Here is a 19,166-nt window from a genome sequence, read left to right on the forward strand (position 1 = left end):
GGGCTTTTGCCTTGTGGATTTAAGGAGACCTGCTACAGCAGTTCATTTTCCGCCAGGCTACACCCTCCACGCTGCTATTGTACATATAGATGCTGGACCTAGGGGTGCTGCTGCACCCCCCGCCCCCCGCTTGAAATTATTTCCATTATATACAGGGTTTGCAGTTTGGGTCAATGATTGTGCAAAGAGCTAGGAAAAAAACGTGCCATTTTCCTATGAAAAGACAAAGAGCCCCCGTCATTTGTTTATCCACCTAAGATATCTCCTATTCGGAACAAAATGTGACAAGGTAACCGAAAGCCCAGCCGACTGGCATTTGCTTAAAACGTTATGTTACCAAAGATTTACCTGGAACATCTAAATAACCAGATAAAATGACGTGTAAGGAAAAGGAACAACAGCTCCCCTAAACCTTTAAAAATCATACAGACAGAGGCTTGAGAGGCTGTTGCAGAGGACAAAGGTATCTCTACAGTGTAACAAACTGAAAAGGGTCAGTAGACTGTGTGTGTGTGTTGTGATTCCAATTCACTCACAGACTATTAAAGAATTTGACATCTGCAGAGCTCCGAACCTGGTCTGACTACAAGAATCAATTCAAACACTTTAAGCCTGTTCTGCCAGGATTTTGCCCTGGAAGGGAAGAGACCTGCAGAAAATGCCCAACAGGCTGTGGGCTGCGTATTGCTAAGTGTCAGGCATGAGTGGAACTCTGCTGATGGGAGAACGGTGACTCCACGGAGCCAGAGTCACACCCAAGTGGGCACATGGCAACCGAAAAACTACAGGATGGGAATCAGCTGAGTAACCCAACGGCTTTGTCTTGGAGACGCCTGTGCCCAAAGGAAAATGCCCATCCCTTCCATCAACGGGAGAGAAGGGGAGGCGAGCTCCCTCCTGCCCAGCAATGAGCTGTCCTTGCACAAGGTGCAGCTAACTGCGCTAGTCCACCAGACGGTAAGGGACTGTCTGTGAACTTGTACCCGATCCCCCAAGGTTTGGCCCGGATGGGCGGCAGGGCTGTTTGCCTGTGTGTCCATCGACCCTCTGGGTGCAGAGCAGGGCTCCTGGGGCCAAGTTCCGGTGGGTCTCACTTGTCCCGGTGTGACTGCGGAGTCACTCCACAGGCGGCCAGGTTTACACGGGTGCCTGGGAATCCTGGCGGCGCCCCGCGCATCTGCTTGCTGCTGCCCTCTGGCAATTCAGCAGCGAGGCCGCCAGCCTGGCGCTCGCTCCCTCCCCGCAGGGTCGCCCGCCCAGGCCACCCAGGCAGCGCGGGCCTGCCCAGTGCTCACGCGCTCGCGGAAGGGTTTAAAGCGCGCGCGGGGCTCGCGGCGCTGTCACAGGCACCAGCCGCAGCAGCAGCGCCGCCAGCCAGGCCCCGCGCTGCAGCTCCCCGGGGGTGGGTTGTCTTCCCCCGGCTCCGCCGCCCAGCCCCAGGCTCTGCCTTGGGCCCCGCCGGGAGCTCCCGGGGCTGGGCCCCAGGGGTCCGTGCCCGGGCGCAGGAGAGCCCGCCCTCCCCACGCGAGCCCCGCGCAGGTGCCCCCGGTGCCGCCGCTCCACCTGCCGGCCCGGCGCCAGCGACACCCCCGCGGCTTGGCCACCGACGCCCCTGGCTCCTGCTGACCACACACCGGGCCGCCGGCGGGAGGGGGCGCCTTGTTAACCCTGCCGCTGCCGAGCCTTGCGCTGAGGTTCTCTTCCCTCTCCCCAGGTGCCCCTGTGCGCGGCCGCCATGGCTCCTGTGCTGATGCTGCTAGGTGGGTAGCGCCTTCGCCTTCCCCCGGGCGCCGCGCCCCGCCTCCCCGCGCGGCCACCCGCTCCGAACCCCCCGGCCAGGCGCGCCCTGCACCCGGTTACAGTGCTCGGCCCGGGGGCCGCCCCTGAACCCCGCTGTGTCTCTGATTACAGGTGGCTTCCTGCTGGCCAGCCCGGTGCGGGCAAGCGACGGCTCGGGTGAGTTGATCTTCTCCGTTATTTCTCAAAGACTCCGTTTTTTACATAGGACCCTTCATGGGTCTCCAACTGATGGTGCCTCTAAAGAGGGTCTCTGCAGGGCTGAGCCAGTTCGACACATTAGCAATCATCTCCCTATGCAACCCCGGACGTATATTTCCAGCCTAGGGCTTCACTAAAGGGAGCTCAGCAATTGCTAAATATAAATGTGTGCTTGGTTTTTCCAAGTGAACAGTAATTTTTGTATTTAGCTTTGTTTAAAGCGTCTAATAGTGGCGCGTTCAAGCATCTCGGGAGCCGCTTTAATAGTCACACACCGAGTGCAACTTAAACCAAGTACAAAAGAAGCATATCTTGCGAGTGTAGTATCCTTTTCTATCTCCCCTGAAAATGTCTTACTTTAACTGTGATAGGGAAATAATTCTTTGTGTATGGGTTACAGGGAATTTGTTTATGCTGTGAGTCTAAGGTAAGAAATGACTGAACACACAGTAGCCTTTTCTCTTTTATGTAAAGACTAGCACCAATGTGTGGTTGCTTTTTGCATAGTATTAGCAGATTCCGTTAAACATGCAAATATTCAAACTACAATCACATTGATGGGATCACATCTCAGAGCTCATAATTTGTTTGCTGAATCTAGCTACTAGCTGCCTCTCTTTACCCTTTCATGCTGTCCTTGGGTTACTGAGCCACTGCTAGCTGCTCCCCAGTTAAGGCTGCTGCAGCATTTCTGTTCAAAACTGTATTTTCAAAGTGCTCTGAAATCCACATGTATAAACTGAAGGAAGAAAACAATGCTGTTTCCATATGGGATGGGACGTAACACCAACCTTTCCTTCCCTGCATACTCTCTCGCAGGTTGTGAAACAGAATTTTGTGATGGGTAACTGTTAACTAATACTTCCTTGTGAACTTACATTATCCTCCTGCCCTCTAGCCAAAAAATAAAATAAACAAAACACATCTTGCAAATGGGATTATCAGATACAGTGATGCACAAGAAAAATACTGGTATTTTATTTTCATTATTTCATTGTTTGGTACCAATAGTGTGCTACGTGTTTAACAGACAAGATACCTGGTCCAAAAAGCTAATAAACTAAACAGATCAAACATGGGAGATAGCATACATCAAAAAGTAAAATGACTAAGCAGTGTTGTATAGAACGTACATTTGTTTCGTTGGTTCCATATTATTTTGACATAATTCTTTGAAGGGAGAACATAGGTTTGTAGCTATATGACAAGACTTGTCTTTTAAAAGTGAGAAGCATAGAAGGAGATGGAGAGGGTTGGTATTTCCAGTATTTTTTTAAAAAAAAAATCAGTACAGGATAGGTTCAAAAACTTTCAGGAGGCAAAGGTATCAAACTTCTCTATAGTGTAACAAATTAAACGGTAAATATAGTCGTGTATGGATATGAGAGAGTAAGAAACACTCACAGAGCTTAAAAAGAATTTGACATCAGAGAACCTCCAAACATGTTATGACTATAAGAATCAATGCAAGCACTTTAAGTCTGTTCTGCCATGATTTTACCCTGGAAGGGAAAAGACATACAGAAAGTGCCCAACACACTGTGGGCGGCATATTGATAAGAGTCACGGATGAGTGCAACTCCACTGTTGGGAGAACGGTGACTCCATGAAGCCGGAGTCACACCCAAGTGGACACATGGCAGTAGAAAAACTAAAGAAGGCAAATCAGTTGAGCAACTAAGGAGTGCGACCACTGTCTTGGGGACCATGTTGCCAAATGAAACTCTCTCCATTCCCTCCATCAATGGGAGAGAAGCGAGGGCAAAAGAAAGGAGCATGAATCCCTCCTGTCCAGCAATGAATTCGTGAAAGCAGAACTCCGTCCTGACCCCAAATGGTGAGTGACTTCAAATTTGTATGTATAATACAAGAATTTCATTTGCTATTTTTGTTTGTTTATTTGTTTTAACTTTTGGCAAACTCTTTAATGTTAGTATGATGGCCTGATGTCAATTGCTAGACACAAATCTTTACTGAGGACCTCCTAACTAGGCAGCAATGCAGAAACTAAACCAGGATCAATTTTGCCCATTTCTTTTGCAGGTACATTTAAAGAGAGGGAATAGCTTGTGACACTGGCAGGGAACAATAGAAGAACTCTTTAGGATCCTTCCTAACTAGGATAAAGTCCTGTAAATTAAAGGTATCTGTCAAAGCAACTAAAGAGATATTAAAGGGACACTGGCAATTTAATTTATGCCCTTAGGTTTTCTTTAAATGGCTTTCCATAAGAAATTTATTTTCATTTTTTTAAATGAATGCAAATTTAAAGAATATTTCCCCACCCACACTCACTCAACAACATGACATTAGCGCATCAGAAGTTTGGGGCAACATTTTCAAAACCACCTACATCCCATTTTCAAAAGTGACTTAAGAACCTAAGTCTCACTGAAAGTCAAAGGGATTTAGACTCCCAAATCACTTAAGTGCTTTCAAAAATGTTTACTCTTGATCCTACTCCCATTTAAATCCATAGGAATATTTCAGATTACGTCAATAGGAGCTGGATTAGGCTCGAGAGGCCACAAATGGAACTGACCGTATCTGCCCAATCCTAGAAACACCTGTGTATGTTGATAATTTGTTAGCTGGTCTTCATTAACCCTAGACTGTTCAAAAGGAAACAAAAAACAGTATAAATGAAATGTCAAAACAAAACCCAGCCAACATAGCCATGATCATCTAACACATTTTTAAACCCAGTTATCCTTGTCTGTGCTCAGGGCAAAATTGGGTTTAACGTTGTATTAGTATAAACCTGTTAGTTAACACATTTTCCAACATGATGCATTTTCCCAGTATAGACAAGACCGGTGGGACTATTTATCTGTGTAATTTAAACACACGCTTGTTTGAAGGCTCAAGGCAGAAAAGGAAAGTGAATACTTCAGTTTCACTGTCCAAGCAGTAGAAAAATGTCAAAAGGAAAAAAACATCATAAGCAGTGACATGACTCAAAGCTATTTTACTCTTTATAATCCCTGGCTTTATAATAGTTTACAATGAAACTGTTCTTTAAATATATTGGGACAGATTCTGCTCTCTCCTATACCCAAGTAACACAGGGCAACATAGCCCAACATTTGGTGGTGGCTTTTACCTTGATAAGACTCCCTTTAAATGTTTAGTGACTCTTGCTCGAAAACTGTGTGAAAGTTGTTCATTTTTTGCAGTAATAAGTAGCAGAACTGTATAGTGAAAAGATGGTAATTTAGGAAAATATTGGATAGAAGAGACTCATAGACTTTAACGTCAGAAGGGACCATTATGATCATCTAGTCTGACCTCCTGCATAATGCAGGCCACAGAATCTTACCCACCCACTTCTGCAATAAACCTCTCACCTATGTCTGAGCTATTGAAGTCCTCAAATCATGCTTTAAAGACTTCGAGGTGCAGAGAATCCTCCAGCAAGTGACCTGTGTCCCACGCTGCAGGGGAAGGCAAAAAATCCCCAAGGCCTCTGCCAATCTGCCCTGGAGGAAAATTCCTTCCTGACCCCAAATATGGCGATCAGCTGAACCCTGAGCATGTGGGCAAGATTCACCAGCCAGACACCCAGGAAAGAATTCTCTGTGATAACTCAGATCCCACCCCATCTAACATCCCATCACAGGCCATTGGACCTATTTACCATGAATATTTAAAGATCAATTAATTGCCAAAATCATGTTATCCCATCATACCATCTCCTCCATAAACTTATCGAGCTTATTCTTGAAACCAGATAGGTCTATTGCCCCCACTGCTTCCCTTGGAAGGCTATTCCAGAACTTCACTCCTCTGATGGTTAGAAACCTTCATCTAATTTCAAGTCTAAACTTCCTGATGACCAGTTTATACCCATTTGTTCTTGTGTCCACATTGGTACTGAGCTTAAATAATTCCTCTCCCTCCCTAGTATTTATCCCTCTGATATATTTATAGAGAGCAATCATATCTCCCTTCAGCCTTCTTTTGTTAGGCTAAACAAGCCAAGCTCCTTGAGTCTTCTTTCATAAGACAGGTTTTCCATTCCTCGGATCATCCTAGTAGTCCTTCTCTGTACCTGTTCCAGTTTGAATTCATCCTTCTTAAACATGGGAGACCAGAAACTTCACACAGTATTCCAGGTGAGGTCTCACCAGTGCTTTGTATAACGGTACTAACACTCCTTATCTTTACTGGAAATACCTTGTCTGATGCATCCCAAGACCGCATTAGCTTTTTTCACAACCATATCACATTGGCGGCTCATAGTCATCCTGTGGTCATCCAATACTCCAAGGTCCTTCTCCTCCTCTGTTACTTCCAATTGATGCGTCCCCAGCTTATAACTAAAATTCTTATTAATCCCTAAATGCATGACTGTACACTTCTCACTATTAAATTTCATCCTACTACTATTACTCCAGTTTACAAGGTCATCCAGATCATAGAATCATAGAATATCAGGGTTGGAAGGGACCCCAGAAGGTCATCTAGTCCAACCCCCTGCTCGAAGCAGGACCAATTCCCAGTTAAATCATCCCAGCCAGGGCTTTGTCAAGCCTGACCTTAAAAACCTCTAAGGAAGGAGATTCTACCACCTCCCTAGGTAATGCATTCCAGTGTTTCACCACCCTCTTAGTGAAAAAGTTTTTCCTAATATCCAATCTAAACCTCCCCCACTGCAAATTGAGACCATTACTCCTCGTTCTGTCATCTGCTACCATTGAGAACAGTCTAGAGCCATCCTCTTTGGAACCCCCTTTCAGGTAGTTGAAAGCAGCTATCAAATCCCCCCTCATTCTTCTCTTCTGCAGGCTAAACAATCCCAGCTCCCTCAGCCTCTCCTCATAAGTCATGTATTCTAGACCCCTAATCATTTTTGTTGCCCTTCCCTGGACTCTCTCCAATTTATCCACATCCTTCTTGTAGTGTGGGGCCCAAAACTGGACACAGTACTCTAGATGAGGCCTCACCACTGTCGAATAGAGGGGAACGATCACGTCCCTCGATCTGCTCGCTATGCCCCTACTTATACATCCCAAAATGCCATTGGCCTTCTTGGCAACAAGGGCACACTGCTGACTCATATCCAGCTTCTCGTCCACTGTCACCCCTAGGTCCTTTTCCGCAGAACTGCTGCCTAGCCACTCGGTCCCTAGTCTGTAGCGGTGCATTGGATTCTTCCATCCTAAGTGCAGGACCCTGCACTTATCCTTATTGAACCTCATCAGATTTCTTTTGGCCCAATCCTCCAATTTGTCTAGGTCCTTCTGTATCCTATCCCTCCCCTCCAGCATATCTACCACTCCTCCCAGTTTAGTATCATCTGCAAATTTGCTGAGAGTGCAATCTACACCATCCTCCAGATCATTTATGAAGATATTGAACAAAACCGGCCCCAGGACCGACCCTTGGGGCACTCCACTTGATACCGGCTGCCAACTAGACATGGAGCCACTGATCACTACCCGTTGAGCCCGACAATCTAGCCAGCTTTCTACCCACCTTATAGTGCATTCATCCAGCCCATACTTCCTTAACTTGCTGACAAGAATACTGTGGGAGACCGTGTCAAAAGCTTTGCTAAAGTCAAGAAACAATACATCCACTGCTTTCCCTTCATCCACAGAACCAGTAATCTCATCATAAAAGGCGATTAGATTAGTCAGGCATGACCTTCCCTTGGTGAATCCATGCTGGCTGTTCCTGATCACTTTCCTCTCATGCAAGTGCTTCAGGATTGATTCTTTGAGGACCTGCTCCATGATTTTTCCAGGGACTGAGGTGAGGCTGACTGGCCTGTAGTTCCCAGGATCCTCCTTCTTCCCTTTTTTAAAGATTGGCACTACATTAGCCTTTTTCCAGTCATCCGGGACTTCCCCCGTTCGCCACGAGTTTTCAAAGATAATGGCCAATGGCTCTGCAATCACAGCCGCCAATTCCTTCAGCACTCTTGGATGCAACTCGTCCGGCCCCATGGACTTGTGCACGTCCAGCTTTTCTAAATAGTCCCTAACCACCTCTATCTCCACAGAGGGCTGGCCATCTCTTCCCCAATTTGCGATGCCCAGCACAGCAGTCTGGGAGCTGACCTTCCTGTATGATATCCCAGTCCTTCTCTGAATTGGCAATACCTCCCAGCTTTGTTTCATCTGCAAACTTTATTAGCGCATTCCCACTTTTTGTGCTGAGGTCAGTAATAAAGAGATTAAATAAGATTGGTCCCAAAACCAATCCCTGAGGAACTCCACTGGTAACCTCCCTCTAGCCTGACAGTTCACCTTTCAGTATGACCTGCTGTAGTCTCCCCTTTAACCAGTTCCTTATCCACCTTTCATAATTTTCATATTCAATTTTCATATCCCCATCTTTTCCAATTTAACTAATAATTCTGCATGTGGCACCGTATCAAACGCCTTACTAAAATCAAGGTAAATTAGATCCACTGCATTTCCTTTGTCTAAAAAAATCTGTTACTTTCTCAAAGAAGGAGATCAGGTTGGTTTGGCATGATCTACCTTTTGTAAAACTATGTTGTATTTTGTCCCAGCTACCATTGACCTCAATGTCCTTAACTACTTTCTCCTTCAAATTTTTTTCCAAGACCTTGCATACTACAGATATCAAACTAACAGGCCTGTAGTTACCCGGATCACGTTTTTTTCCTTTCTTAAAAATAGGAACTATGTTAGCAATTCTCCAGTCATACGGTACAACCCCTGAGTTTAGAGATTCATTAAAAATTCTTGCTAATGGGCTTGCAATTTCATGTACAAGAGCTATGGAATGTGTGAAGCATCCTAGGGGTATCCAGGCATCTCACGACTGCCTGCCCTTAGCATGAAACAGCTATGTCTGTGCCTGCTGTGGGTCCATTCTCTGACACCAGTGGCCTCTAGCAGCAAAAGTACTGCCTTCCAGACCCCTGCAGGCCTCACTCCCTCTGTTCAGGCACAGACCCATGCCCGAATACTCAGTGTTCCTGCAGTGTCCAGCCCCTTTTCCACTGAACACTCACAGGATTACCAGGTCTCCTGTTCCCAAAGGAACAGTGTACACCATCTTGTAACTCAGGACAGCACTTTGCTTAGCACCACAGCACCTAGATATATTTATAGTGAAAACAGTAAAACATGTATTGTCAAAGATTAGAGATTCAAATAATAGCGAATAAGAATTTTGGAGACAAATGGTATAAAACATATATAAAAAAACAAAATAACTCACTTTCTAGAGACTAAACTAGCAAGTTACTCTTTTATCTAAAGAAACTTAACTCACCCTAAATTTTACAGCATTTTCAACCAAGCCTGGCCTAAACCCCTCATTTATGAAACAAAAGTGCTGTCCTTTTTCTTCCTCAGTGGAGGGTGTCTGTTCAGGCTCTGCCCCACCCAGTATACTCAAGCAAACCTCCTGTAAGCACCTCAAGATAAAGTTCTCTCTCTCCACTGTGTTTCCCTTTCTGGCTGTTCTTTTTTACATCCTTCATTTGTATTCATTTCAGACTGGTGATAGGGGACCAGTTCTGAATGAAACAATACTCAGTCCACATGTAAACGGATAGATGGATAAACATTTCCTGTCTAAAAGATAATCTGTTTTTCACCTTTGCTGGTGACTAACACCTTGATGCAAACTTTAAGAACATATATTCTAAATATATTAGGACTGTCAATTAATCACAGTTAACTCACACAATTAACTCAAAAAAATTAATCGTGATTAATCACAGTTTTAGTCTCACTGTTAAAAAAGCAATGCCAATTAAAATTTATAACATTTTTGCATGTTTTTCTATATTTTCAAATATATTGATTTCAGTTACAACACAGAATACAAAGTGTACAGTCCACACTTCATATTATTTTTATTACAAATATTTGCACTGTAAAAATGATAAAGAAAAGAAATAGTATTTTTCAGTTCACCTCATACACTACCTTAGTGCAATCTCTTTATTGTGAAAGTGCAGCTTACAAATGTAGATTTTTTTTGTTACATAACTGCACTCAAAAACAAAACAATGTAAACCTTTAGAGCCTACAAGTCCACTCAGTCCTACTTCTTGTTCAGCCAATCACTAAGACAGACAAGTTTGTTTACATTTACAGGAGATAATTCTGCTCACTTCTTATTTACGTCACCTGTGAGAACATGCTTTCGCATGGCACTTTTTTAGCCAGCATCGCAAGGTATTTACGTGCCAGATATGCTAAACATTCGTATGCCCTTTCTTGCTTCGGCCACTATTCCAGAGGACATGCTTCCGTGCTGATGACGCTCATTAAAAAAATAATGTGTTAATTACATTTGTGACCGAACTCCTTGGGAGAGCATTGTATATCTCCTGCTCTGTTTTACCCACATTCTGCTGTATATTTCATATTACAGCAGTCTCGACTGATGATCCAGCACATGTTGTTCATTTTAAGAACACTTTCGCTGCAGATTTGACAAAACACAAAGAAGGTACCAATGTGAGATTTCTAAAGACAGCTACAGCATTCAACCCAAGGTTTAAGAATCTGAAGTGCCTTCCAAAATCTGAGAGGGATGAGGTGTGAAGCATGCTTTCAGAAGTCTTAAAAAAGCAACACTCTGATGTAGAAACTACAGAACCCGAACCACCAAAAAAGAAAATCAACCTTTTGCTGGTGACATCTGACTCAGATGATGAAAGTGAACATATGTCGGTCTGCACTGCTTTGAATCGTTATCGAGCAGAACCCTGCATTAGCATGGCTGCATGTCCTCTAGAATGGTGGTTGAAGCATGAAGGGACATATGAATCTTTAACGCACCTGGTACGTAAATATCTTGCGATGCCGGCTACAACAGTACCATGTGAACACCTTTTCTCATGTTCAGGTGACATTGTAAACAGCAAGCGGGCAGCATTATCTCTTGCAAATGTAAACAAACTTGCTTGTCTGAGTGACTGACTGAACAAGAAGTAGGACTGAATGGACTTGTACATTCTAAAGTTTTACAGTGTTTTATTTTTGAATGCAGTTATTTTTTGTACATAATTCTACATTTGTAAGTTCAACTTTCATGATAAAGAGGAGATTATATTACAGTACTTGTCTGAGGTGAATTGAAAAATACTTCTGTTTTTTATAGCACAAATATTTGTAATCAAAAATAAATATAAAGTGAGTACTGTACACTTTGTGTTGTGTGTTGTAACTGAAATCAATATATTTGAAAATATAGAAAATATGTAAAAATATTTAAATAAATGATATTCTGTTATTGTTTAACAGTGCAATTAATTGTGTGATTAATCACACAATTAATTTATTAGTTTCACAGCCCTAATATATATATACATAATTCTTTACATAGCATCTGTACAAACATTTCACAATGACGTTGATGTTGGGTGTGACACTTGCTTTCATTTGAGACCTCATATGGCATTCTTTGGTGAACCAGAATGCACATACTAGAATCAGGAGATTCCTGTAACCCTTCTGCATTCCCTTGCCAGTTGGCATTAAGAGGTCCTGGGGTCACAAAATGTTGAAACCTATGGCGTGGTTATTTGATGGATGTCATAGGAGAGAAGACAGACTTCAACGCCTTTGTAATAGGTTCTCCCTTGTCTTTTGTAGGCCCAGCATTGAAGCAAGACATCCATCCTTATCTTTCTACATGGAACTTCCTCCATTAAATCATGTTTAAATCAGGAAGAAATACAATGTGTCTCTACATGATGTTCTGAGGTGTTGTGTTTCTGTGAAGTATAGAGAGTGTGTGTAAGCCACGATAGAGTGGGAGTGTGATCATTTTCTTGGCGTTTTTAAAGCCCAATCCTTCATTCACGGTGCACGCCAAACACCACTGAGAGTCTATGGGAGTTTAGAATGGGCAGGAATGGGTCTGTAATGATAAATTACAAGATAAGCTTTTCTCTTGCAACATACTTAGATTTAGAGTCTAGGTTTTCAAATTCCCATCACAAAATATTTTCATGAAATTAAGGGAAAGTTCTATCAAGTTAATTCAGAAATAGAATGAGGATCAAGTGAAAAATACTAAGGGGTGTAACTTATGGGTAACAAATGCTAATGAAAATAATTATCTACCACATCTGTTATTTGCAATTAAGCTAGGCACAGGTAAGTCAAACCACTGAATATTTAAAAGGACCTCTCTATGTTTCAAATGTTTTAATGCATTGAACAGGCTTTATCCTCCGTGCTGAATTTGGATGTGTACTTAAGAAGGTAAAGAGTTTAGCATCAAGCCAAAATGATTATTAATTTCTAAATTATTATTAATTATGCAAATACCAAATTGCTGTACTGGAGAAGAACACTACAAACATAACAGTAATATTAACTGTAACATGGGGAGACTGGTGGGGGTCTACAAATGAACATTTAAAAGTAGAGGAAAACTTATTAGACCATACAAATATGGAGAGGGTGAGAGTATGAATCAAATCCAGCTCCCGTGTCTGTGGCTGCAGAGTTCTTCCTGGAAGCAGAACTGATATAGTTCTGCTGAACTAGGAAAGGAGTTGGATTGTTTGGGGGAAGGGCTATGCAAGAAATGCATACTACCATGCAGCTGAGAGAGAGATTGGGGGGGAACCAGAGGCTCTTGACTCTTTGGCCCTTCTTCTGTTCCCAAAAACCACGACTGTGATGCACGTGTGGGGGTGTGGCATGTTATCTCAGCCACCAGAGCTGAGATACCCTGTGCAGTGACTCTGTAGCTACACAGCAGTCTGTGGAGAGGTATCTCTTAGAGATACCGAGTGTACACCGCACTATTTGGGTTGAATACGAGGTTCCTGAATTAGTAAGTGCACCGGGAGCCAGTTTAACTGCTTGCAAATATGAGTAATGTGAATTTCAGAAAGTCAATTAAAATCAGAGTACTGAATTTTCCATAGATTATGAAGGCACATGACAAATGAAAGAGGAAAGCCAGGCAAGGGACTGTCAGGATACATCAACATTGTGGCAACAGGCACCGTTACATAGCCATGAATTTATGAAGATTAAACCAATAAGAAGATGTCACTAATTCCCTGAGATGAGCTTAAAATAACAAATTTGAAGCAAAAGGAAAATCTGTTTCTCTTACCACAGGGACAGACTAGCTCTACAGCCTTGCACACAATGGGCTGGTACGAAGCGGAGAGTAGACTATATGGTAGTCAAAGGAAAGGACCTTTAGGTTGCTCGCTTGTAGTGATGGGTACAGTGGCATCTTTACATAAGTAAGATCATTGGGGAAGGGAGACTGGGAACCCTATTTAATGATAATACAGAGGATTTTTATAAGCATCTTATGGGTTCAGAGTTACTTATAGACTCTAACTACTTAATCCCCACAACACTCCTTTGAGCCTGGTAAGCATTTGTCCCCATTTTATAGATGTAGAAACTGAGAATGAGAAGTTAATGGCCTGAATTTCAAAGATACTTCATTTCAGTGGGAGCTGGGGATGTATTGCTCAGCACCTCTGACAATCAGGTAATCCCATGATTTATTATCCAGTCAGCAAGGGAAATGGGAATAGAGCTTTGGACTTCCAGACTTGTACTTAAACCATTATACCATGCCCCCTGCCTCATCTGCTCTTGGAAGTGTACACGGTTCTTATTGATACTAATGGGATTGGGTAGGAGTATTGTCGTGACTGTAACAAAAAAGGGGGAATCTCTTAGCCTGAAGACACTTCCTTACATAATTTATAGAAGAGGAGTTATACCCTCATTGCCAGTATGCTCTTGATTTTATTTTAGCCATTTGTTTTCATGGAAATATTTAGTAAGATTTTTGGACCTGCTACTTTTTAATCTGAAAATCATATGAAGCTATTTACATTAAAAAAAAAAACCCAGTCTGGATGAAACGTAACTTGTTTGTTCAAGTACAATTGCCTTACTTACTGGAAATATTTTTGAGGCATGTGGCATGATCTTTCTGAATAATAATACCCTGTGGCTTAGGCTCTGACCCAATGTAAGTATTATATCTGAAAGCAAGTAGTACCCAGAGTGTAGTTCAGAATTTAAGCGCCGTGGCTGTCACTTCCAGAGAATGGGTGCACTAACAATTTGCTTAGTTCTGTATAAGACACAAATTTTAAAAGTCCCTGTCCAACTATCCAAACAGAAAAGTGTTTTTTAAACAATTTCACAAAGCTTAGAGTTCCTCATTTCACTCCTTTCCGCCCATTTTAAATCTCTCATATTATGGGTTTAATTTTCAAAATATCAGATGCCAAGGCTCATCTGCAAAACCACGTGCACAATTGTATGCCTATCTGGTACACACAATTACTGTGATTAAATGTATAATTTGGTATTTGCACACAGAAATATTCAGACAGTTATCTCACAACTCCTGCATTTCTGTTCCTACCACTTCTGCTATTTTGAAAATAAGGCCCTTACTGGCAAATACATTGATAAAAATCTAGAACACATTTATAAAATAGTAAATGAGATAAAATATGTGACTTTTTGGTTGGTCTCACTGCCATACATTATGTTCAATATGATAATGAAAAACAGAATTGTTTGCTGTGATCCCAAGGTAAAACACTTTTAGTGATAGTGTCACATGTGATCTCTGCTGCAAGTATGAGTGATATGGGCAGGGTCGTCTCAGAGGAGGAGAAGGGGGAGTTTGCCCCAGGACCTCCTATTTGAGAGGGCCCCAAAAGTGAGTAGTGTTGCAACCTGGTGCACTGGGTCACAGCAACACTCACTGAAATTTGGCCCAGCAGCCCCTCTATCATGATGGCCAGGTCACAACGCTCAGAGTAGAGTCCCTCAGAACACGAATCAAGCTGCTGCTGCTGCTGCAGGGTGGACCCCTGACTCCCAACCCGGGCCTCCTCTAAGGGTGAGGGGGCCTCAGTTACAGAGTTAGTCCCAGACCCCCCAAAACATCTGCAGCCCTGGGTATGTGAAGTTGGTGAAGAACTATTTTATACGCTCTAGGAAGTTACTGGGCAAGTTCAATGGCCTACAGGAGGTCAGACTACATGACCACAATAGCCCCTCTGGCCTTGAAATCTATTCAGATCCAATTAAGATGTTTTTGTCTTCATGCTGGTAGAATTTCTACATTTTAGGCCTATAGGCTGAATAGCTGATGATACAGTAGTTAACAGAGAAGAAAAAAATCTGTTGCGAAGACGTCAGGGGCAAGATTTGTTCTTAGAAGGTCACTGATGGTATTGAGTCAGGGGTCAGATTGTGAGGCAGAAGCGATGTTAGCCTTGAAAAAAATCCCAAATTTGCCACACTCGCACACTAGTTGGATGTGCTACATTGACTGGGGATAGAATAGTTAATGATGTTGCACATTTAGTACCAAGTTCTCATGCAAAAATGTGTGCACAGGAGTTACCCTACATTTGTGTGCCGTTACCATGCGTATATTTGCCTATGATAAGTCATCTAAAGTCATTGTATGACTAATTGCCATTCACAGTAATTGTTCATACAGTGTACATGCAAAGCTTTCAGATTTTCAGTTTTGAAAACTTGCCCCTTATGTAACCATCATTATACTTCAGAATTAACATAATACAGCATATTGAGAGAAATAGAGCAGTTCACACATTTCCGAAGTATTGGTTCTCTCTCTGAAGATGAATTATGACCATAGGTTCACATTTGAAAAATGTCTTCACCAGTTCAAGAATTTACCAAGTAATATTTTTGGTTTTTAATAAAAAAATAAATTGTGTAGACATTGATGGAGATAAAAGAGAAGTGCTAATATGGCATACTGCCTCAACCAGACCCCCTACATCCAGTTAAGTCATTTGACTATCCATTTCCATTATGTCGAAATATCTTGTAAAGTAACTTGGCTTTCCTTTAGTATACTTACATAATAGAAAGCCTTTCTGGAAAATAGCTTTAGGTACTTGTGATATGCACAGCTGTATTTGGCAATCTCCAAGAGTGGGAATATATTTGATGCAGGGAACTGTCTACAGTAACTGAAGTAGTATATTGGATGTTGTGATTTCCTTTCAACCTTATTTATTATTTAAATATTTAAGTAAAGTGTCTTGTAAATGCTAATCTTAATGATGGTTTATGGTATATTTTAACTACTATACAAAATGTAATGTACTGTCTGTTAAATAGTGATTGTTGCTAAAAAGAGAGAATAATATGCCTTAGCTAACAATACAAAAAGAAGAAGTAAGAGACAGCAACTTCCCATGGGACAAAGGCATGTGACTCACTGAGGTGCTTTTCAAAATCGCAGCCAAAGACAAACATGAAGTTTTCACTTTGCCAAGTTACATTTTATCCGTGTCTATTGGCCACGTGGTTGACTTGTTTTCACTGAGTCCTTCATCATTAAGGATGACATTTTTTTTAAGTGACTGATAAAAGCAGCTTCAGTTACTTGCACTAAGCTTTCTATACTGTCCATGAAGACTAGGGTGACCAAAAGTCCCCATTTTATAGGGACAGTCCCGATAGTTGGAGCTTTTTCTTATATAGGTGCCAATTACCCCCCATCCCGATTTTTCACACTTACTATCTGGTCACCCTAATGAAGACAAGCTCTGTGAAGCTCAAAAGCTTGTACCTTCCACAAACAGAAGTTGGTCCATTAAAATATATTACCTCACCCACCTTGTCTCTCCTATACTCTCCATGGCAGTGGTTCACATGTCCTAGAAATAGGTAGTATTGCAATAATAGACCTAATTCACTCTTGCTGGGGCAGACAGATGAATATCTAACCTCACTGCACTGGCCTCAATTTTTGTGATAGTCTTACTGGGATTGAAGTGAAGTGAAGATGGTACCATTGTCACCTTCTCTTATAAATTCCATCTTGGATGGTGGCTTCAGCTTCTGCTGAGAGCTTCTTAGGAGCTCTGTTGGTGGAGCTGTCCAGGGGATGGTCTGAGTCAACACATTCCTGACCCCCTTCCTTTCACGGACAGTGCTGGCCACTTTTAAGATTCACTGGCTCTGAGCAGCTGTAATAGAGAAAGCTGCTGCTGCTGCTTTGAACTGCTGTTGCCTTTCTCCTCCAATGCCCACCAGTTTTCCACCATCATCTGTGTTGTCCTCTGCTGAATGTAGTTCAGTGCTTGCAATCATTTCTTGTTGGTTCTTTTTCCAACATGACTGTGAAACAAGCGTGTGTAATCTTCCTTGTCATTGCCCATGAAATATGCTGTGAGCAAATCCTTAAAGCCAGACTGCAGTACAAGACAATACTGTAGCTTAATTTGAAATTAAAATGTGTGCTTTAAGCTGAGATATGGTGGGTAGATTTAAAATGATCCTCCAGATTCATTTTAATAGGCTGTTCAAGCCTCAGAGCTCAAATTTTTCTTTTCCTCTTTAGCCCCCACTACCATCACATGCCTTACAAGGGGAGTTGATCTCAGAAAGGAGAGCGCAGATGTCCTCTGTCCAGCAGACTGCCCGCTATGGCAGTTCTATGTCTTTGGGAATGTAGTTTATGCCTCCCTTTCCAGCATCTGTGGAGCTGCCATTCACAGGTAAGCTAGAAGACCACTAATCAAGATGACAAGGAAACATATTTTAGAAAGGAACTGTATTTTTCAGTTGTAACCTTTGGCTGCCATCCGAATTATAGATATTCCTGACAATTCTCAAAACACACCAACAGAATGTCATTAAAAGACTTCAGGTCAAATATAGCTTGGAGTAAGTGGCTGTAACTTTCATGAAATCTCTGGGACAAATTCAATAGTGATGATAAGGATAGAAAGGTGCTCTTAAAAGTAGAACAATTTGCACTAGCCTGGCAACTGGTGCGCAATGAGTATAATTTATAGATATGGGAGGTAGAAGTGAGGAGACTATAGCCTGAGAAGTTACTAATTGGAAGGTGTAAGATAAAGCAGGCTTCCTCTCTCTCCTACATTCTTATGCCACACCATTCAAAACACTGCTCAGTTCAAATTCAGCCCCAGTGTAAAGCTGACACAACAATGATCAGGATGAATTTACTGCAGGCAGCATACAAGCTCAGTGTTAATCAATTGATATTACATTAATTTACCAGTTACATTTGTTTTCATGACTACAATTTACACTTGATGTGTAATTTACACCACCACTTATGTCACTGCAAAATTTTGCCCATGAATCTGGGTATTTGGATAGCAAGCAAGGGATTTTGAATATATTTTTAATTACGGTCACTATATGGGCCATCAGGTATTTAGTGTGGGTTAGAAATGTTTAAGTATTTTGAATATAATTTTTAAAAGAAAGAATGTGTTTTCTTTTAAGGATAATTAATTATGGAAGTTCGGCAATGTGGCATGTTATGACCTTAAAACAAAATTACTCAAATTATGGTGTAGTTTTTGTGCACTGTGTAGCTCTTGGAGTTAAAACTTGGGGGATCATCTAAATTCTAAAGCTTTTGAGGAAGGCTTTGTCCCACTGCATGTGATTAACAATGCTTGTAGCATAAATTTCAGTCAAAGATTCTGCACGTACGTAAAAAGTACTTATTTTGTTAAGTTTACAGGTAAACCAGCCTCTTACTCACTTCAGATCAACAAGTAGTATTTGAATAGTAAAATTCATCACTTGTAGTCTAAGGGACCAGTCCTGCTCACAATTACCACTGAACAGAGTACAGTGAGAGTTTTACTGACTTCAGTGTGAGCACTCAAAGTAGTAACTACTACACTCAGAAGAAAGTTTGCTGGAACACAGTTCTGAATTTTCCAGAGTCAAATTCTTGTTTTTCGGATGATCCCAAATTACTGTGGTTATCCATACAGCAATATGTTCTTACCTGGAGTGACTAATGCTAATTAGAAATGTATTGGTCCTTGACTCCAATTATGCACTCACATACTGCAATGATTAGGCAAGTTAGAGTAACAGTAAAGTTCTTTTGCTATTTCCAGTAATATGATTCTTGAAAGCAGCAGTTCTCAGAGGCCAAAAATATTGTGTGGGTATAGGACTCTTTTCCCCCACAGCTTAATACATTTTATTTGTTTTTATCTGTATACTCTTTCTTCCCTAAGAATGAATTATGAACATGTGGATCTTTGTCCCTCCTAGTAGCTGGTCTATAGAATACGTTAATAAGTCTGCCACTTTTCCAGCTATGCAATATAGTCTTTAGCTCAGGCTCATACTATTAGCCTTAGAGGTCTCAAGTTCAAACCCCACTGCTGGCAG

The 19,166-nt window shown here is 41.9% G+C and overlaps 1 protein-coding gene across 1 annotated transcript in view; it reads left to right on the plus strand.

The window, feature by feature from the left end:
* COCH (cochlin) overlaps positions 1-19,166 on the plus strand; it is a 94,394-nt gene that overhangs the window by 48,038 nt on the left and 27,190 nt on the right. Inside the window, exon 2 of the mRNA XM_077819990.1 lies at positions 17,338-17,494. Coding sequence (XP_077676116.1) covers positions 17,338-17,494 — 157 coding nt within the window. The remainder of the gene's footprint in view (positions 1-17,337; positions 17,495-19,166) is intronic.

The sequence above is a fragment of the Eretmochelys imbricata genome, chromosome 6 (genome assembly GCF_965152235.1).
Source record: "Eretmochelys imbricata isolate rEreImb1 chromosome 6, rEreImb1.hap1, whole genome shotgun sequence".
NCBI classification, from domain to species: Eukaryota; Metazoa; Chordata; order Testudines; family Cheloniidae; genus Eretmochelys; species Eretmochelys imbricata.